Raw genomic sequence first — 17,651 nt, 5'->3', positions numbered from 1 at the left:
TCTTCCATGTTTTGGTATCTGTCCATCAGCCACTTTCATATTCACATTATCCACTTCATATTCATTCCCATGTCTTCCATGTGCTATCCTGTCAAATGCCTTCATGAAATCCAACAATATATTATGTGTAGTCAGTCGCTTCATCCAATTCAGCTATCTCTGTTACAAAAAGTTAGTAAATTACTAAGGCATGACCTAGCCTACATAAAGCTATACTGCCATAGAGTACCATATTCTTATCCATTCCTGAATTCTATCTTGGACCATCTTTTCCAATACCTTTTAACACCACTCAAGATGGGTCTATAATTGCTTCTACAGTCTTGGAGCCTAATTTATTTAACAGAACTATTTTTCTTTCTTTCTTACTTGGGCCTTTACCATAGCTGAGACTTAAGTTAAACAGCCTGGTCAGGGGATTTTTCATTCTTTCATATTCATAACTTACTTCATCTCTTTCATATATTTTGCTCTTTTCTTCGACAACCATTCAAATGCAATCCCTCTCAGTTACTCCAGCTTTCTTTCAAATTCATCCTATACATTTACAAACTACATCTTTCACCTCATATTGCTCAATCATTGTATCATCTCTGCTTTCTTCAATACTTCAGTACATTGCTGTCATACTTAGACAACATACGTTAACTACCCTCCTTATGCTGTTATCCTTCACCTCTTACAACAACTCTCATATATTTTTGTCAGAATCCTTCATCTCACCTTCTTGGTCATTTGTGTCCAGAATAAGCCATCTCTAATAGCTCTTTATTCCTTCCATGCAAAGCATCATCTATTTCATTGTACCACTAGCAAGTGTTATGTTTTTTTGATCTTAATTGACATAAGTGAAAGAATTCATTATAACTAATTAATAATGGAATTACTTATGTTAATTTAAATCTTTTTATTTGTAGAATTTTCAGCTTTTTTTTAATTACAGGAAAATGCTCACAAAAAAAGAGAACATCCAGTTTGATTGAAAGTGTGTGATATTTATGCACTATCGGCTGCAGGAGAATAGTTTCATCTGCATTAATAGATATCCAAAAATAATTATGATAAAAATTAGTTAAAATATTTTTAAATATAAACGATTAATTAATTACAATTTATGGAACACACAAATGGGGAATATTAGTATAACTTCCCAAAATTGAGAAAATTTAATAAGGCAATTGTTTTTGTTAAGGTTTGGATTGTGAATGTGTGCTTCAGCTTCTTTGTACAGTCTGGAAGAAAATAACTTTTATGCAACACTAGTTTTGTCTTTTGTGGATAATGCATGGTTTGCTAAACCAGATTTATTGGTCTCTCTAAGTGAAATATATTCTTGATGTTCTTCAAGATGAATTGTACAGAATGACCAGCCTGTCTATGATAACAAACTGCAAGAGTAGGGGATTCTGTAAATTCCACGATAAGAGGAGGATATTTGTCTTTACGAGAGATAAGGAAGGTATTAAGTTTATGAACTGGACAGAAAGGGACTGGTAAGTCAATCTGTTAAGTAGTCTTCCTTTTCTTCCTTTTTTTTTTTCTTTAAGTCCTTTAACATATGGAATACAAATTTTGGTAACTTCCTCTTGAGGCGGATTTAAAACAACAACCATAATTAGTGATTATTTTATCGATATTTTTCTATTATAACCATTAGAGATAAAGGTAGCTCTGATAATAGACAGTGCTTTGTTTAGAAGAGAATCTGTAGAACTTATTTTGAGCACTGTCTAGTAGAGATTTGACTACACCATATTTTTGACAAGGGTGATAATGTGAGTTAGAATCAATGTATTTACTAATATGAGTTGGTTTTTCTATATACTGAGACCTGTAGACTACCATTAGGTTGATGTAGGTTGAGAACATCCAGTAAAGGAAGACAATATCTTCTACTTCCACTTTTGATTATTGGGTTTATCGAATTGATTTTTTCAAGAAATTCATGATGAAGATCGGACAAGGAGGAGTTCTATACAGTAAAAACATCATCAACATATCTGTACCAAATCAATGGTTTGGGTGAAAAAAACGTCCAGAATAAGTTGTTCGAAATGTTCCATAAAGGAGTTAGGTAGAGATGAGGAAACGGAAAACCCCATAGCTTCTTTACATCCCACCCATGGAAGGACATTCGCAAACATCCATGCCTGGATGGGATTCACATATAATGATGCTCACATCTTTTGACACCTTTTGCATGCCATTCACTTCCTTAAACACTCACTTTCATTCTCTATAACTTTTGGTTTGTTCCTCATGTTCCAACTCTTATCTTTGTGACACTCGGCCACATCAAAAAACTTTAAAAGATTTATGTATATGTCGTAAATTACTGTATGCATTAATTTTATCACATTTTTCTAGTTATTTAATATTTTGTTTATTAGTTAGGTAACTGTAATGATGATATTAGCTTTATAAATTGATACTGATATGAATTAGTTTCAGGTATTTGTGTCCTTCAGCATTGGATTTGTATAATTTTTTTTTTCTTCTTTTGCAGGGAAAATGAAATCCAACTATACACTTGAACTTTTAGCTGTTGTAATACGTCATGGAGACAGATCTCCATTACGTCCCATTAGAAATCAATCGACAATTAATTGTGGTGTGTCACGTTCCAATAGTCTTCTTAATAAATATCTCTCCAATATGAAATTGATTCATCGACCTGCAAAAGTTCGTGATCCTTTTGTTGCATTCCCACTTCATCCTGTCTACAAGCACTGCTCTTCAGCTCAAATGACAATGATAGGAGCTTTTCAGCATATTCAGCTTGGTCATTTAATGGGGAAGTTATACAACGGTCGATGGAAGCTCCTTTCCCGAAACTGGTCTCCTGAACAGTTGAAGATATATAGTACAGTATATTCAAGAACCTTTCAAAGTGCTCTTGCATTTCTTTTTGGATTTTTGCCTGTCTTTAACTATTCCAATATTAAGATAACTTCGTCAGCAGACACAAGATTCTGTATGGATGAAGAGACCTGCAGGTGTCCTCTTTTAGATCACTACCAAAAAATTTTAGAGAAAAAGCAGAAGAAGTTATTAAACTCTCATCCTGCTGTTGTCCGTCTACTGCAACGTCTCAATCCAATTGTAAAACTGCATCCAAATCATTCAGATATTACTTCTCCTACTGTGATGTTTGACAATCTAATGGGATATGTCTGCCATGGTTCTGTCCTTCCTTGTGCACCAGAATCTCATGATTGCATTACAATTGACCATGTAAGGAATCTAATGTCTTTTCTAGATTGGGAAGGGAAACAGTTTGTTAGAGATCACACACATAAAAAAAGTTCTTGGTTGAAAATGCATGGTTTCTTGATGAATTTACTACAGCATATGCAAAACATTATTGATGGAAAGTATATACATCGCTTTATTCTGTATTCAGGACATGACATCACCTTGTCACCGCTGGCCACTACATTAGGATTTGATGATGGTATCATTCCTCCCTATGCATCCCGAATAGTATTTGAATTGTACAGTACTACTGTTGCAGATTCAGGGAAAAAGAGTTATGTAATTAAAATTTTATATAATGGCAAAGATTTAACAAAACATACATCTTTTTGTAAAATTGAGCAGAAAGATGGTAAACCATCAAAACCTTTGGGTCCGTCTCCTTGTTCATATGAACATTTTGTTAGATTTATTCGTGAAGACTTTTTTAAAGTAATGAATGCGTCCACATACCAAGCCGCATGTGATATGTCTTCAACTTCAGAGTATGATCACTATGATCCCAGGCCTAGTTCCTATGAGTAAAACTATTATATTAAATTGATTCACTTACCATCCATTACATTGTTATAGTTACTGTTATCATTGATACATTCCAAATAATATTTATTTATATTTTGGCATGCTGCAAAAAAAAAAAAAAAAAAAGAGAGAGAGAGAGAGAGAGAGAAAACAAAGAAGAAGTTGTGAAGACAGAATTTTAACTGTGCGTGTATATGTTCTAGGATGCATTCCACATTTATTTATTGTTTTTCATGTTTGATAACTTGTTGACAAAACCAAATTTTATCTGTTTTTTTATTTTTGTTTTGATAATGTAATTTTGATTTAAACTTGAGTATACCGTATGTTAAGTTCTTGTTTAATTTTAAAAAAACTGTTTTATATGAATATAAATAAGTTATTGAATATGGCTTCTTTTATAATTATTTAAGAGAATTAAAGAACTGTAAGATTTAATCTTTCAAGACATTCTGTACATTTAGCCAGTTGCTTTTGGTTTCAAGACTTCTTTTCCCCTCCTTCCTTCCTTTCTTGGGAAATGCATTTACTCAGCAAGGGACATTATCCTGCATAATCTTATTAAACTGAAAACAAGTAATTTATATTACTAGAAATTATGAACTAATTTGATTCTCTGGATAGTATTTTTTCTGTGGTAAGTTTTTTAAATTCCAGAATTGCATCGATTTGGATTAAATTTTTTTTTTTAATACCTAAAACACTAAAAAGTTCCCCACATGCAAATTAAGTAAGAAATAAAACTTCAGATCTGAGCAGAGGGAAGCATGCATGACATAGCTTTACCACTCAGATCTCTTATGGAAAACCAGTGACATCTGCCCTGTACTAACAAACATCTCAAAATAATTATTCTTTCCAGTCTAGTGGGTCTCTTCCAGTCAAATCTGAATGAAATATGCTAGGAAAATGTAGTATATACAAACTTACAGCAAACTAAGAGGAGACAATTTTGATTCTGAATCTGAAAGAAGACCGAATTAGTCATTCTTTCGGATTCAGACAGTCTCATGGATGATTCACTTGAGCCAAATTAAAAGTTCAAATAATTGAAAAGCAGGGGTAGACAAACTTACAACACTTCTCTGATATGGTTTTTAACGCAACTAATTACTTTTAGTATTCATGGAACATTTGTGAGCTATACCAGAAGTACCAGTGGTACCAGCAGCGCCTCCCAAGCTACATAGGTCACAGTTGAGGGATCAAACAAAGAGAGTCTTCCAGGTTGGGGGTTGGGCATGAGGCCAACAACCCTATCTTGTACTGGATGAACTTTTACGAATATGTTCATGGAATGTCAGAAGTTTATACAGAGTTGGAGCATTTCAAGAAATCATACATGAATTAGATATAGTAGCAATACAAGAGACATGATGGACAGGAGAAGGAAATTTGAAGAAAGATAACCTTTTGCTACTTTATGGTGGAAGCAACTCTGATAAACATGAATTTGGAACAGGCTTCATCATTCGGAAAAAATTGTGATCATCTCTGATCGAATTTGAAGCTTTTAATGAAAGAATAAGCAAGCTAAGAGTACAAGCAAAATTGTTCAAGATAACCTTTATTAATGTACATGCACCTGCAGAAGATTCAATAAAGATGAATTCTATGAAAAACTGGAATTAATCCTAGAAAAAATTCCCAGAAGAATATAATAATTTTATTAGGTGATTTCAATGCAATAATTGGAAAAGAAGAAATTTATAAAAAAAAAGTTATTGGAAGCCAAAGCCATCATGAAGAGACAAATATTAATGGATAAAGATTAATTAATTTGACCACATTCAGAAATTTAATAATTAGCAGCACTATGTTTATGAGGAAGAATATACACAGCCAAACATGGAAATCTCCTGATGGTCATACATTCAATCAAATAGACCATATCATAATCAGTAAAAGACTGAAATTGCATTCAGAATATCTGGAGCTTCAGAGGAGCTGAGTGTGATAGTGACCATTTTCTAATTGGTGCCTCACTTAAGGTTAAAATAAACATTTTTCAGCACATGCAAATCACCTGAGATACAATATTAACAAACTAGATATAACAGAAGATCTGTGGTTTCATTTCATTGAAGTTGATTACTGTGGTTATATTTGATTTCATATGAAGTATCTGTGGTTTCATTTCATTGAAGTTGATTACTGTGGTTATCGTGTAATTTGTTGTTTGAAATTTATGCTATTGTGCAGTGATTATGAGTACAGTATAAAAAGCACTTTTTCAAATTTAAGCCATCCAAAATATATGTATTTAAAGTCTTATGGGCTTGCTGCATTTTGAACAATTTTAGTGTGATAATTTTAATACATACACATAAGGTAAATTTTACCTATGCTAAACTTAGGGAAAACCACGGTTTTCTTTTAAAAATTGCATCTTATTAGCAAAACAAGTGTTCTCTGCCAGGTTGGCAGGAAAACGACCCAGAGGAAGACCAAGATATAGATGGATTGATATGGTAAAAATACAAAGTGCCTTAGACGATAGAAATATAAGATCTGATAATGTTGGAGTCTTGACGAGTAAATTTTCCTCCAGACTGATTTGGAGGAAAATTATAGATAGGAAGTTAGTAATGATGTAAATTTTTCCTGTAGTACTATCATATCCTGTACACCCCTTGAGGGTACATGTCAGGAATTTGATGATGATGATGATGATATAACAGAAGAAAGAAGAAAACATTAGTGTGAATTAAAACAGAAATTAAAAAATATACAACCGGAGAAGAATGAAAATATCAAAAACAACTGGAATCATATCAAGGATAGCATAAAAGTAGCAAAAGAAAATTCATTTGGAATTCAAAGTAAAATGCAGCGTAAAAAGTGGTTCAATGAAGAAAAAGTAAAAAGATAGACGCATGTGTCTTAATAACCCAGCTGATATTCATGCCTCTGAGACATAAAGAGGTCAATAAAATAATAATACAATGGAAAAGAAAATTCTTTCATGAACAGATTTGAAGAAATCCAGAAATACTTTACAGTAAATAATTCATTTACCAGAAAATTTTTCAACGAAACTAAAAACCAAAAAACAGGCCCACATATGAAAACAACATCATCAACGATAGCAATGGACAAATACTAGCCACTAGAGATGAATAGCAAACAGGTGGAGAGAGTACTTTAACAAACACCTAAATTGTGATGAACCTACTACGTCTTTCAAACAAAATACTCATCATACATGTCAACCAGAAATAATAACAACCTAGCTGAAGTAGAGGAAAGTATAAAGCTGCTCAAAAATAAGGCACCTGGCACTAATGGAATAGTAGCTGAACTCATTAAATATCGAAATAATGAATGACTACTGCTGACAGTAGTGACAGTAGCATTGAAATTGAAAAATATTGGTGAAAATATCAAGCGGAATTCTGAAGAAATAGATCAACAGTTGACCAAATATTTACACTTGACAGATACTAGGGGAAAAAATGGGAATGCAATCTGTGGTCCATATTTTATTTGTAGACTTTAGAAAAGCATATGATAGCATTCATAGAGAAGGATTTAGGGGAATATTAGATGAACTAGGAATACCTTATAAGATAATACAGCTGATCAAACTTTGCACCACTGACAACCAAAGCATGGTATTAGCTAATGGAATTAGATCTGAACCTTTTGATATTAAGACAAGATTGAAACAAGGAGATGCCCTTTTTGCACATTCTTTTTAATTTAGCATTATAAAAATGCATTCGAGAAATTGTTAAAGATAACATAAACAGAACAGTAATATTAGAATATGCAGATGATATATGCTTTGTTGGAGAAAAGCTGAAGACATTAGAACAACATTTAGAAAACTCAATCACTGCTGAAAAACAAGAATTACAAATCAACCAGGATAAAAATTGAATATTTAAATATATACAGAAATCACAATCAATGGGAAAACAAACATTTTACCATTGATTAGCCGGCCTGGTTGGCTGAGTGGTTAGCATATACGCTCTCCAGCCAAAAGGCTGCAGGTTCAAATCCTACCTTGGGCATGGATATTTGTGATTGTCTGTGGAAATACTAGTAGTGGTAGGTGGTATATGGCATTGGTGTAGTTGCAGTTAGTGGAGAGTTATATTGTAGGTGCACTCCCTCGATGAGTCTTTGGACTCCCTGGAAGTGTTACATAATAATAACCAGAAATTTAAAAGTGCCACCTCCTTCAATATTTCGGAACATTGATTACTCAAGATAATAAAATTAGCACAGAAATAAAAGCTAGAATACATTCCTCCAATAGATCTTATCATTCATTACATCATTTATTATCTTCCAAAATTCTATCAAGCAGAGTTAGAACAGAAATACACAAGACAATCATTAGACATATTGTTTTGTATGGAGCAGAAACCTGAAGCATAACAGACCAAGATGCAAAAGCATTGCAGATCTTTGAAAATAAAATCCTCAGGAGAGTCTATGGACTTGTAAGAGATAACACAACAGGAGAATGGAAAAGAAGACATAACCAAGAACTATATGAACTCTATAGATCCTCCACATCTAGTTGATGAGATTCAAACAAGCACATTGTGAGATGGCTTGAACATATGGAAAGAATGGGTGAGGAGAGAATGGCTAAACAATCATTCAAGATGAAGCCTGATGGAAAGCAACTCAGAGATAGACAGCAGATGTTCTGGGAGAATAATATCCAAAAAGACTTAAATGAGATGGGAATTCAGAACTGGAATGAAAAAGCTCAAGGCAGAAAGGAAGGGAAGAAGTTGGTTCATGCAGCTAAGAACCTTAGAGGTTAACTAGCTAAAGAATAAATAGTAGTAGTTCATGGAACATAACTATTCCATGGTGGAGACACCATCTAAAAATGTCTTTTCTTTAAGATACTGATAAACCAGTTAGTTAGTGAGTCTTGACTTTTATCACGCTTCCACAGCTCTCCCCTATGTCTTTTTTGTTTTATTTTATTTTTATTTATTTATTTATTTATTATTTTTTTTTAGTGTCAGACTCAGAAAATTCTTTTCTGTTAATTATATTTCTGTTTATCCATTCTACTTTTCTACATAGAACCCTTCTAACTTTTTAATTTCTGTTTCTTTCTCTTCCAGACATTTTCTTTCTCTGTCCTAGTTATGCCTGGAAACTTAGTGAAATTGAGTTGCTGTCTACAATTATGCATACCTTTATTCTTTTCAAGCTTGCTTCCTAGGATGTAGTTTATGAATCATCCAAATTGTTTCATTATTTAAATGAATCCCTTATGCTTCATTCATATGTTGCTCTTTATAATTTTCAGCTCTGCCTGTAGATTCAAGATTTTTTGTTATTTTCTATGATTTTGGCATAAATTTGCTCTTTCTCAGAAGGCAAGTGAAAAATGGATGCTTTGTTGTCCCTGCACTTTCTACAAACTTGCTCGCACCAAAATTGTGTGTTGATGCCTGCAGTCTGTCATTGTGTGTCTTGTCAGTAATAGTTCTTGCTATTTGGCCAGGTCTAGGCTAAATATCCCAGCTATCCATTCTTCAGTAAAACCTAGATAGCTTATTCGTACATTTTTAATGGGGAGTGGAACTCTCACATTAATCTCTATAATCCAGTGTTTCTAAATTTGATCCTGATGGGTTGCAGCTATAGCTCATCATTTATTCACTTGAGGTTCCACCACCACTTCTGGAAGAAGAACAAGCCCATTGTTTTTACCACCTTCTGCATTGAATGACATCCCATATTTGCTCTACTGCCTGTAGAAATTAGCTAGAAAAGCTTAATCAGTCATTTCTCACAATATTTCACTCCCATTCTTGGGTAAGCATGACTAATACTCACGGTTCTCTCCATGATTTATGGGGCAGTCTCATCTTTTCATAATTAAATTGTACTAAAAATTTATACTTCACTCTGCACTATATTACAGCCACCATCTGTGGCTAACTCTGTCTACTTCCCCAGTATCTGGTTCTTTGTTACCTATTTTAAAGGATATGCATGACACTAGAATAGCATATGTAAAGAAATTATATACATATGCAGTATCTTTGCATCTTCAGTATAGAAAGATTGCATGTAAGCAAATTAACAAAATGTATGCAAGATTGCTTGTTTTTTTTGGTGCATCCCCTCCATGAAGACCTGCAAAATTCTCACAGTAAGCCATTGAGGCTAAGATAATTTGGAAAGTATGCTCTAGCAACTAAACATTGAACTTTTTCAAGGTGATTTAGGCTCCAGTAAGTAAAGAAATTCATCTACAAGATGGCTATATCTACAGTGGGATTCAAATCCACAACCTGTTGGTTGGAAAGCAGAAGCATTGTCCAACTAGGCTGGCACTTAATTATGCATAAAGGTAAGTTCTATAATCCTTTATGGATCTTATTTGTCTTAGTTATGTTCCCTAACAATGTTGTATTGATTGAAGACTTTTCCATATCGTTAACATTGATACTGAGGATTTTGTTACTGAGTCGACTCTTTTCAATATTAAACTTTGTCATTAATCTCTTGGCTCTTTAAACATGAAATATTTTAATATCATAGAAGAGGCAAACTTGTTTATATGAATTTGCACTATATTAAAAAAATGTCATCATCATCATCATCAAATTCCTGCAATGTACACTCAAGGGGTGTACAGGATATGATAGTACTACATGAAAAAAATTACATCATTATCAATTTCCTATCTACAATTCTCCTCCAAATCAGACTGTTACTTGTCAAGACTCCAACATTATCAGATCTTATATTTCTATTGTCTAAAGCACTTTGTACCGTATCAATCCACCTATATCTTGGTCTTCCTCTGGGTCGTTTTGCTGCCAATCTGGCAGAGAACACTTGTTTTGCTAATCTTTCCTTGCCCATTCTGTTTAAGTGACCATACCACCTGAGATTAGCTCTGCTAACGCATTCCTGGATGCTGACAATGTCAAGTTCTTTCCTAATATCCTCGTTTTTAATATGATATTGCCATTGATGCCATCTGTTCACGCCTCTAATCCTTCTCAGGACTCTCATATCTGCGGTCTCTAGTCTTTGGTCAAGTGTTTTACTTCTGACCCAGCTCTCAGATCCATAAGTTAAAATTGGTTTGAACACTGTCTTGTATACAGCTAATTTAGTGTTCCGACTAATTTCTCTCTTATTCCATATGAATTTATTCAATTGACTTCCCACCATACCAGCTTCGCTGATTCTGTTGTCTATTTCTATATTTAATTTACCATCTTCAGTAAAAATCGTGCCTAAATAGCAGAAATGTTTTACTTGTTACACGGGTTCTCCATTCACAACACAGTTGACATTTTCAATGATTCTGCCTATTTTCATTGTCTTTGTCTTTTTATTGCTGACCTTCATACCATATCTATTACAACAGCTATTCAATTTAGTCAGAGAATCTTGCAGACTTGTAGCAGATTTATTTAGAAGTATAACATCATCTGCATAAAGCAAAGAGCTGACATTAACATCTCCAATTTTGATATCATGTTTAATACCACTTTCCTTCATAATGTAATCCATATAGATAATGAATAACAGAGGGGATAATGTACATCCTTGTCACACACCAGATTTAACATTAAACCATCTTCCTGTACTTCCTTCAATTCTAACTGCTGACTTACAACTCAAATAAAGACTAAATATTGCTTGATATAATGCCCCATTGACACCATATAACTGCAGCGTGTTGAATTGCTTCTCTCGTGGCACCTTGTCATGCCTTTTCCAGATCGACAAAACTTAAATACAGATCTTTGTTATATACCCATGCTTTCTCGACTATTTGTCGTAAAGTGAAGATATGATCCTGACAGCTCTATTTGGCCTGAATGCAGCTTGTTCTTCACCAAGCTTTTCTTCCACAATTCTTCTCAACCGTTTCTCAAGTATACTTGCATAGATCTTGCCAGGAACACTCAGTAGGGAAATACCTCTGTAATTCTCACATTCAGTTTTATTTCCCTTTTTATATATGGGTACTATGAGAGCTCTACTCCAATCATCAGGAATTTGTCCCTCTGTCCAGGCTTTCTGAACTATGCAGTGCAGCCACTGTAAGACTCTTATACCACCATACTTCAGCATTTCTGGTCGAATATCATCTAGTCCTGCTGCCTTTCCACATTTCAAGCCTTTGATGGCTTTTTTCTACTTCAAGTATGGATATGTATTCCTGATTGCATGCCTGGTCAGTGTTTTTTACCACTGTGCTATCATCACTGCTTGTTTCATTTAGCAGTTTTTCAAAGTAATTACTCCATACTTCAAGGATATCTTTTTTCTCTCATTTTCATGTCACCTTTATCATCTCTAATTCCTTTTATGGCACTCTTTCCTCCATTCCTAAGCTTCTTCAACAACCTCCAGAATATTTTGCCACCTTCTTGATATTTATCTTCTATATTCTTGCCAAAGTCCTCCCATGACTTTTGTTTAGCTAGTTTTACAAAGTGTTTAGCATTCTTGCATTTGTCTCTATATTTTCTAAGAGTACAAGCTGACTTATTTGACAGGAACTTTTGATATCCTTTCTTCTTTTCCTTCACTGCCTCTTTAACTTCCTGTGTCCACCAGGGAGTTCTGATTTTTTTTTATCCTTGCAGACAACCTCACAACATGCCTCTCTGGCAGAATCAATCAATGTTCTCTTCAGAGTTTGCTACTGAATCTCCAAGGTTTGATTCCTGTTCTCAAACTCTTTCATTTTTGCTTCAATAATCTTTGTGTATTTTAGTCTACAGTTCACATCTGAGAGCTGCTCAACTTTTATTCACTTTAAAACTTTCTTACATGTTATTCTTTTCAATATGAAATTCAATTTTATCCTGCTCAAGACTAAATAGTGATCACTTCCAATTTCAAATCCTCTGTACACTTTGGTGTCCTGCACCAGGGAGAAAACATCACTATCAACAATAACATAATTAATGAGACTTTTCTTATTCCTAACCTCTTCTCTCCATGTGAATTTGTGCACATTTTTATGTTGGAACATGGTGTTAGTAATAACCAGTCCATGTCCTGAGCAGAAATCCAACAGATATTTGCCATTATTATTAACTTTGCTCTTTTCTCCAAATTTTCCCAAAAAATTTTTGTATGTCTCACAATCATTTCCTAATCTGCTATTTAGATCCCCAACAAGGACCAACTTTTCCTTTTTCATTGTGTCAGTTGCTTTTTCTAAAGCATCAAAAAATTCATCCACTTCTACCTTAGTAGAACCTTCTGTGGGACCATAGGCACAAATAAGTCTCATTGTCCAGTTCCCCATTCTCATATTTGCCCACATTACTGTACTTGAGACTGACTGCCATTCAAGAAGATTAGCCTCGTATTTTGTGTTGAATACTATGGCTACTTCTTCTTTTCCTTGATTGTTATTGCCTGAATATAACATTTTGTATTTATTGCTCAGAAAGATCTGACCAGTTTTGGTCTTTTTTGTTTCAGTCACCTCTATTATGTCGATCTGGTACTTATCTAATTCCTCAGCTAGCTCCATTTCTTTGCCATTCAGGCTTCTCACGTTGATAGTACCGATCTTTAACTCTGGTAATGTTGAGTTGGGGTTTGTTTTCAGATTTGTTCCGGTAGCTGACTTTTTGCTGTTCGCCCTGGTTCCCTAATGAAAACAACGGGGGCCTTGTTTAACCAGGCGACGCCCCAGCCGGCATGAAATTTTGTCATGTTGTACCATCATTTTTAATTTTATTTAACCAATAAGAATACAATTTGGTCGGCTAAATCCCAAATTGCCAGCCCATCCTCGTTCGTTCAGTATCCAAGTAGATACCCAACAGGGTGCACCACAAGAAGTTGAGGATTGGACATTAGGACAGAAGCCCTGGGCGTTTCTCCACATTCCTTTAAAGGCTATGTGGAGGTCTCCTCTCAGTTATACAGCTTTGACCCTTAAGCACCCCATTAAAAAAATGTTATTAATGCTTTTACTTACTGACAGTTCGAGTAAAAAACACTGAATTGGCAAAAGAAAATTTCATTATGAACATTGTATCACCAGCAGAAGTGAGTTACCCTATTTAACTCACTTTTGCTCACTATAAGTCCTAGGCATTTCATAATATAGAATACCCACTTACAAAATAATACCTAACCATGTTTATACCACAGGAAAACCTTGCTTAACGCGATTAATTAATCCAGCGCGTTAAGCGAATACAATAAACAATAGGAATAATTATAATTTGTCCATCAGTTAGTGTAAATTTGAAAAACAAAAATTATAGTATAAGCTATATTAGAGGATAAAATCATCAAAGTTATTAAAAATCAATTGCTTAAATTTTTATTTAATTTTTAAACATTTGATTCAGCTACTTTTTTTACAAAAAAAAAAAAAAAAAAAAGTAAATATGTTTGAATAGTGGTCGACTTTTTCATCTTGTCATGCAATTTGCGATCCCTTAATCAAGATTTCGGCAGACTTCGAGGCTTCATTCCCTATCAGGATTTCTAAGCATGCTAAGGAAACAAAATTTCCTTAGCATGCACGATGTGATTGAAAACTAGCTCGAGTACTTTTGCAGATAGCATCTTAGGTGCAACATTCTCATCTTGTTCGCACTCCTTACCATCTTCTTCATATGCACGCTGTTCTTTTAGTTGAAGGAGATCATTCTCGCTTAATTGTTCTGAATGAGAATAGAGCAAGTTTCAGTTTCTCACATCTTCATTAACCAATTCATTAAATCCTAGTTCTTTTCCAATTGTGCTGATTTCTTCAATAATGTTAGATCTTGGATTTTGTGCATGATAAACTAACATAGGCTTGAGTTTAAAGTCATCTTCTACATTGTAATTGCCTTCTAATAAAAGCATAAGATGATCTTTAGATACTTTGTATCCTGGTTGAGATGCTTCAGTTTTAGCTAGGAAAGATCTTTTTTATACAATCAAACCTGTGGTTAATTCATCACTAAAAAAATTTTAAAAAGAATTTTAATTCATCTTAAAACAACTCAGAAAATCATCAGTCACTTCCCCACACATCAACCTAGAAGAACAACAAGAAGATGCCCATAGGATTCCCATACCTTATGTCAAAGGCATCTCTGAACATCTTTCAAAAATTATGAAGAAATACAGTTTTGTCACTACTTACAAACCCATCAACCAGATCTATAACTTGTTACCTTCTCCTAAGGACAAATTCTCATCTCTGATGTTACCTTTATGAGATCCCATACTCCTGTAATTTGTCTTACTTTGGATAGACAGGTAGATCTGTTCATAAATGCATCTCGGAACATCAAGACCACATTTGCCTTTTCAAACCGCAACTTTTCCTTTTCTGCAGAAATCTGGTCTCTCTCAACATGGAGTTGAAAACCGAAACCATAGGATCCATTGGGAAAAGTCGAAACTTTTACATAGATCTTTATATAAATATAAATGTTTATATAAAGAAAGTGCTGAAGCCCTACTACACAGATGAAACCGAACGGCGTTCTTACTATTCCTAAAGTATGGGAAATTGTCATACAAAATTCTGTAAAATAGTCTCTTTATATGTTTTTTTTTTTATTATTCAGTTATATTTTAATTTACTTCTACAACACGTTACTGCACGCACATTGAGATTCCATTCTAATCATGCCCTAATTATATGTTATTCCTAGTATTGTTTGAATTACTGTACTGAGGATGTCCCAAGATACTTGGGATGAACTATTTATGTATTAAAACTTATCACTGTGGTTAGTACATCATGTGTTTTTTAGTGAGGAAAGATCTTGTTGGCAACGCTTCCAAAAGGGACCAATTTCGTCGATGTTGAGTATTTGATGATCGAATTACCCTCCAGAATTATCCTTTGGAATTCTTCAGTAAACTTGACTGCAGAATCTTTATCAGTATGAGCAGTTCCCCAGTTATTCTTAAGTTATGCAGTCCAACTCGATTTTTAAAAAGGTCAAACTATCCGAAACTTTCACATTCCTCTTGAAATTTGGTATCTTTCAATTATGTAAAAATATTGAGAGCTTTTGCCTGAATATTCCTTTTACCCAAGCGGCATTCTTTTTTGGTTATAATCCTCAATCCAGAATGATAAAAGACATTCCGTCTCGATCATTAAATGACTTCTATTTCGTGTGATCTGCCTGCTTCTTTAAGCATGCAACTTTTCCTTGTTCTTTGTATTCTTTGCTCTTATTTCATATAGTCCAAACTGTAGACTCGCTGTATCCCAGGTCTTGCACAATCATTGTATTACTAGTGCCACTTTAATGTCTCTTGACTTCCAGCTTTACCTCCAATGTAATTACTTCTCTTTTTATTACTTCTGCTTTCTTTGTCAGTCTTTCTCTTTTCCTTATCAGGGGCTGAATATAATAAAGCCTTATGATTGATTCTCTTCCGTCAGGATATGTTGAGTACTTCATGAGTCCATCTTCTCCACTCTTCTCTTAATGAAGTCTGTTTTGAAAGATCTTGAAGGCTGTTGATCTTAGCAGCTTTCTTAATATTGGTGAACAGAATGACCTTACATTACCCTACAGGACGGAAAACCACCAAACGTAGAAGGGGACAGACCAAGGATAAGCTGGATCACGAAAGTGATTGAGCAAGAGAAAAGAGTTTGCATGTGCAATTGCGATGATAGCTTTGAGTCACATGGCAAGTGTTGCCAGCTGCAGCACTGCCACTACATTGATAAGTGCCACTGCTCGCAGCAGATTGTTGACAAAAAGTTTCGCATACTGTAAAAAAAATGGTGTTAAGATTAATCACTTGCTTAAAGAGGGGAAATAGTATCATTTCACTCAATCGCTCATATCGAATTTATGCTAAGCAAGATTTTCCTGTATATCTGGAGTACTTTTATAGGCATTCACGAGGATATCACTACACTTGCTCATCAGCTGGAAAGATCTTGGTTCAGATCCCTTCTGGATTGAGAAGAATCTTTATGAAGGATTTTTAACTAGAGCTGCATTAATCAGTCCAAGGTTTTTCATCTTGTAAAACAGGCACACTAGCCAGAGAACACCAGAAATTAAGACTAATCGCTTATATTAGTTGCTTCAGCTGCTACTATTGTTACATTTTGAAATCAAGAATAGAATTCATTCAGTTGTAGTCTTTTCTTATTAATGTATGGGATATACATTGAGTTTATGTGCCCAAAAATAGTTGGAAATGAAACATGAGTGAATTCATTCATTTCGTATGGTGATTCAATGGCCGTGAGCCCCTTTTACGGGGGGGTACAACACCACCTCAATCTCCCCCCTCCCTATTTTTACCTGGGCTAGGGACCGGCATAGCTGACAATTCAGACCTATGGCTGGAGGGATTGTCTTAAGTATTCCTGACTGTATCCGTGTGTGTTCACAGGGCCGGTTTGCCTGCTTGCGGGATGAAACCCCCAGATAAACTGAGGGAAAAACCCTGCTGTCCACGCCTAATACCAGCTAACTTGGCTATGGCTGAGGAAGATCCTTAAGCTCCTCACGTCATCGACGGGAATCGACCCTAGGACACTCCTTCCCGAGACGTATGGTTGCGAAGTGCATAGCCACTAGGCTAACCGCACAGACATGAGTGGATTAGAATGACTTTTTGATGGGAATAGAAATGGAGGGATATGATGTTTTTCATAAAGATAGGAAAGGCATGGGGTGCTGCTAAAGAGATGGAAATAAGGAGAATGAATTTCTCGAGTTCTTAAGCGATAACAATCTTAGGCAGTACATAACAGGGGAAGGGGGGGTGAACATAAGGGTTAAGAGTTTTAGATCTGTTATATCATCAAAGGATGTGAATGGTGTGTCTAATCCCCCCCCCCCCCTGCTGGGAGAGTGACCAAAAGTGATCACATGAATTGAATCCAGTTACATGAAAACTTC

At 34.8% G+C, this 17,651-nt stretch overlaps 1 protein-coding gene across 1 annotated transcript in view; it reads left to right on the top strand.

Moving 5' to 3' along the window:
* Window positions 1–17,651, top strand: part of LOC150105393 (uncharacterized) — a 156,468-nt gene that overhangs the window by 67,523 nt on the left and 71,294 nt on the right. The window contains exon 3 of the mRNA XM_090393951.1: window positions 2,507–3,529. Coding sequence (XP_090250077.1) covers window positions 2,507–3,529 — 1,023 coding nt within the window. The remainder of the gene's footprint in view (window positions 1–2,506; window positions 3,530–17,651) is intronic.

Source organism: Typopeltis vanoorti, chromosome 6 (assembly GCF_054136105.1).
Source record: "Typopeltis vanoorti isolate ZY-2024b chromosome 6, IOZ_Tvanoo_1.0, whole genome shotgun sequence".
Classification (NCBI taxonomy): Eukaryota; Metazoa; Arthropoda; class Arachnida; order Uropygi; family Thelyphonidae; genus Typopeltis; species Typopeltis vanoorti.
This window is presented reverse-complemented; position numbering and strand designations above follow the sequence as displayed.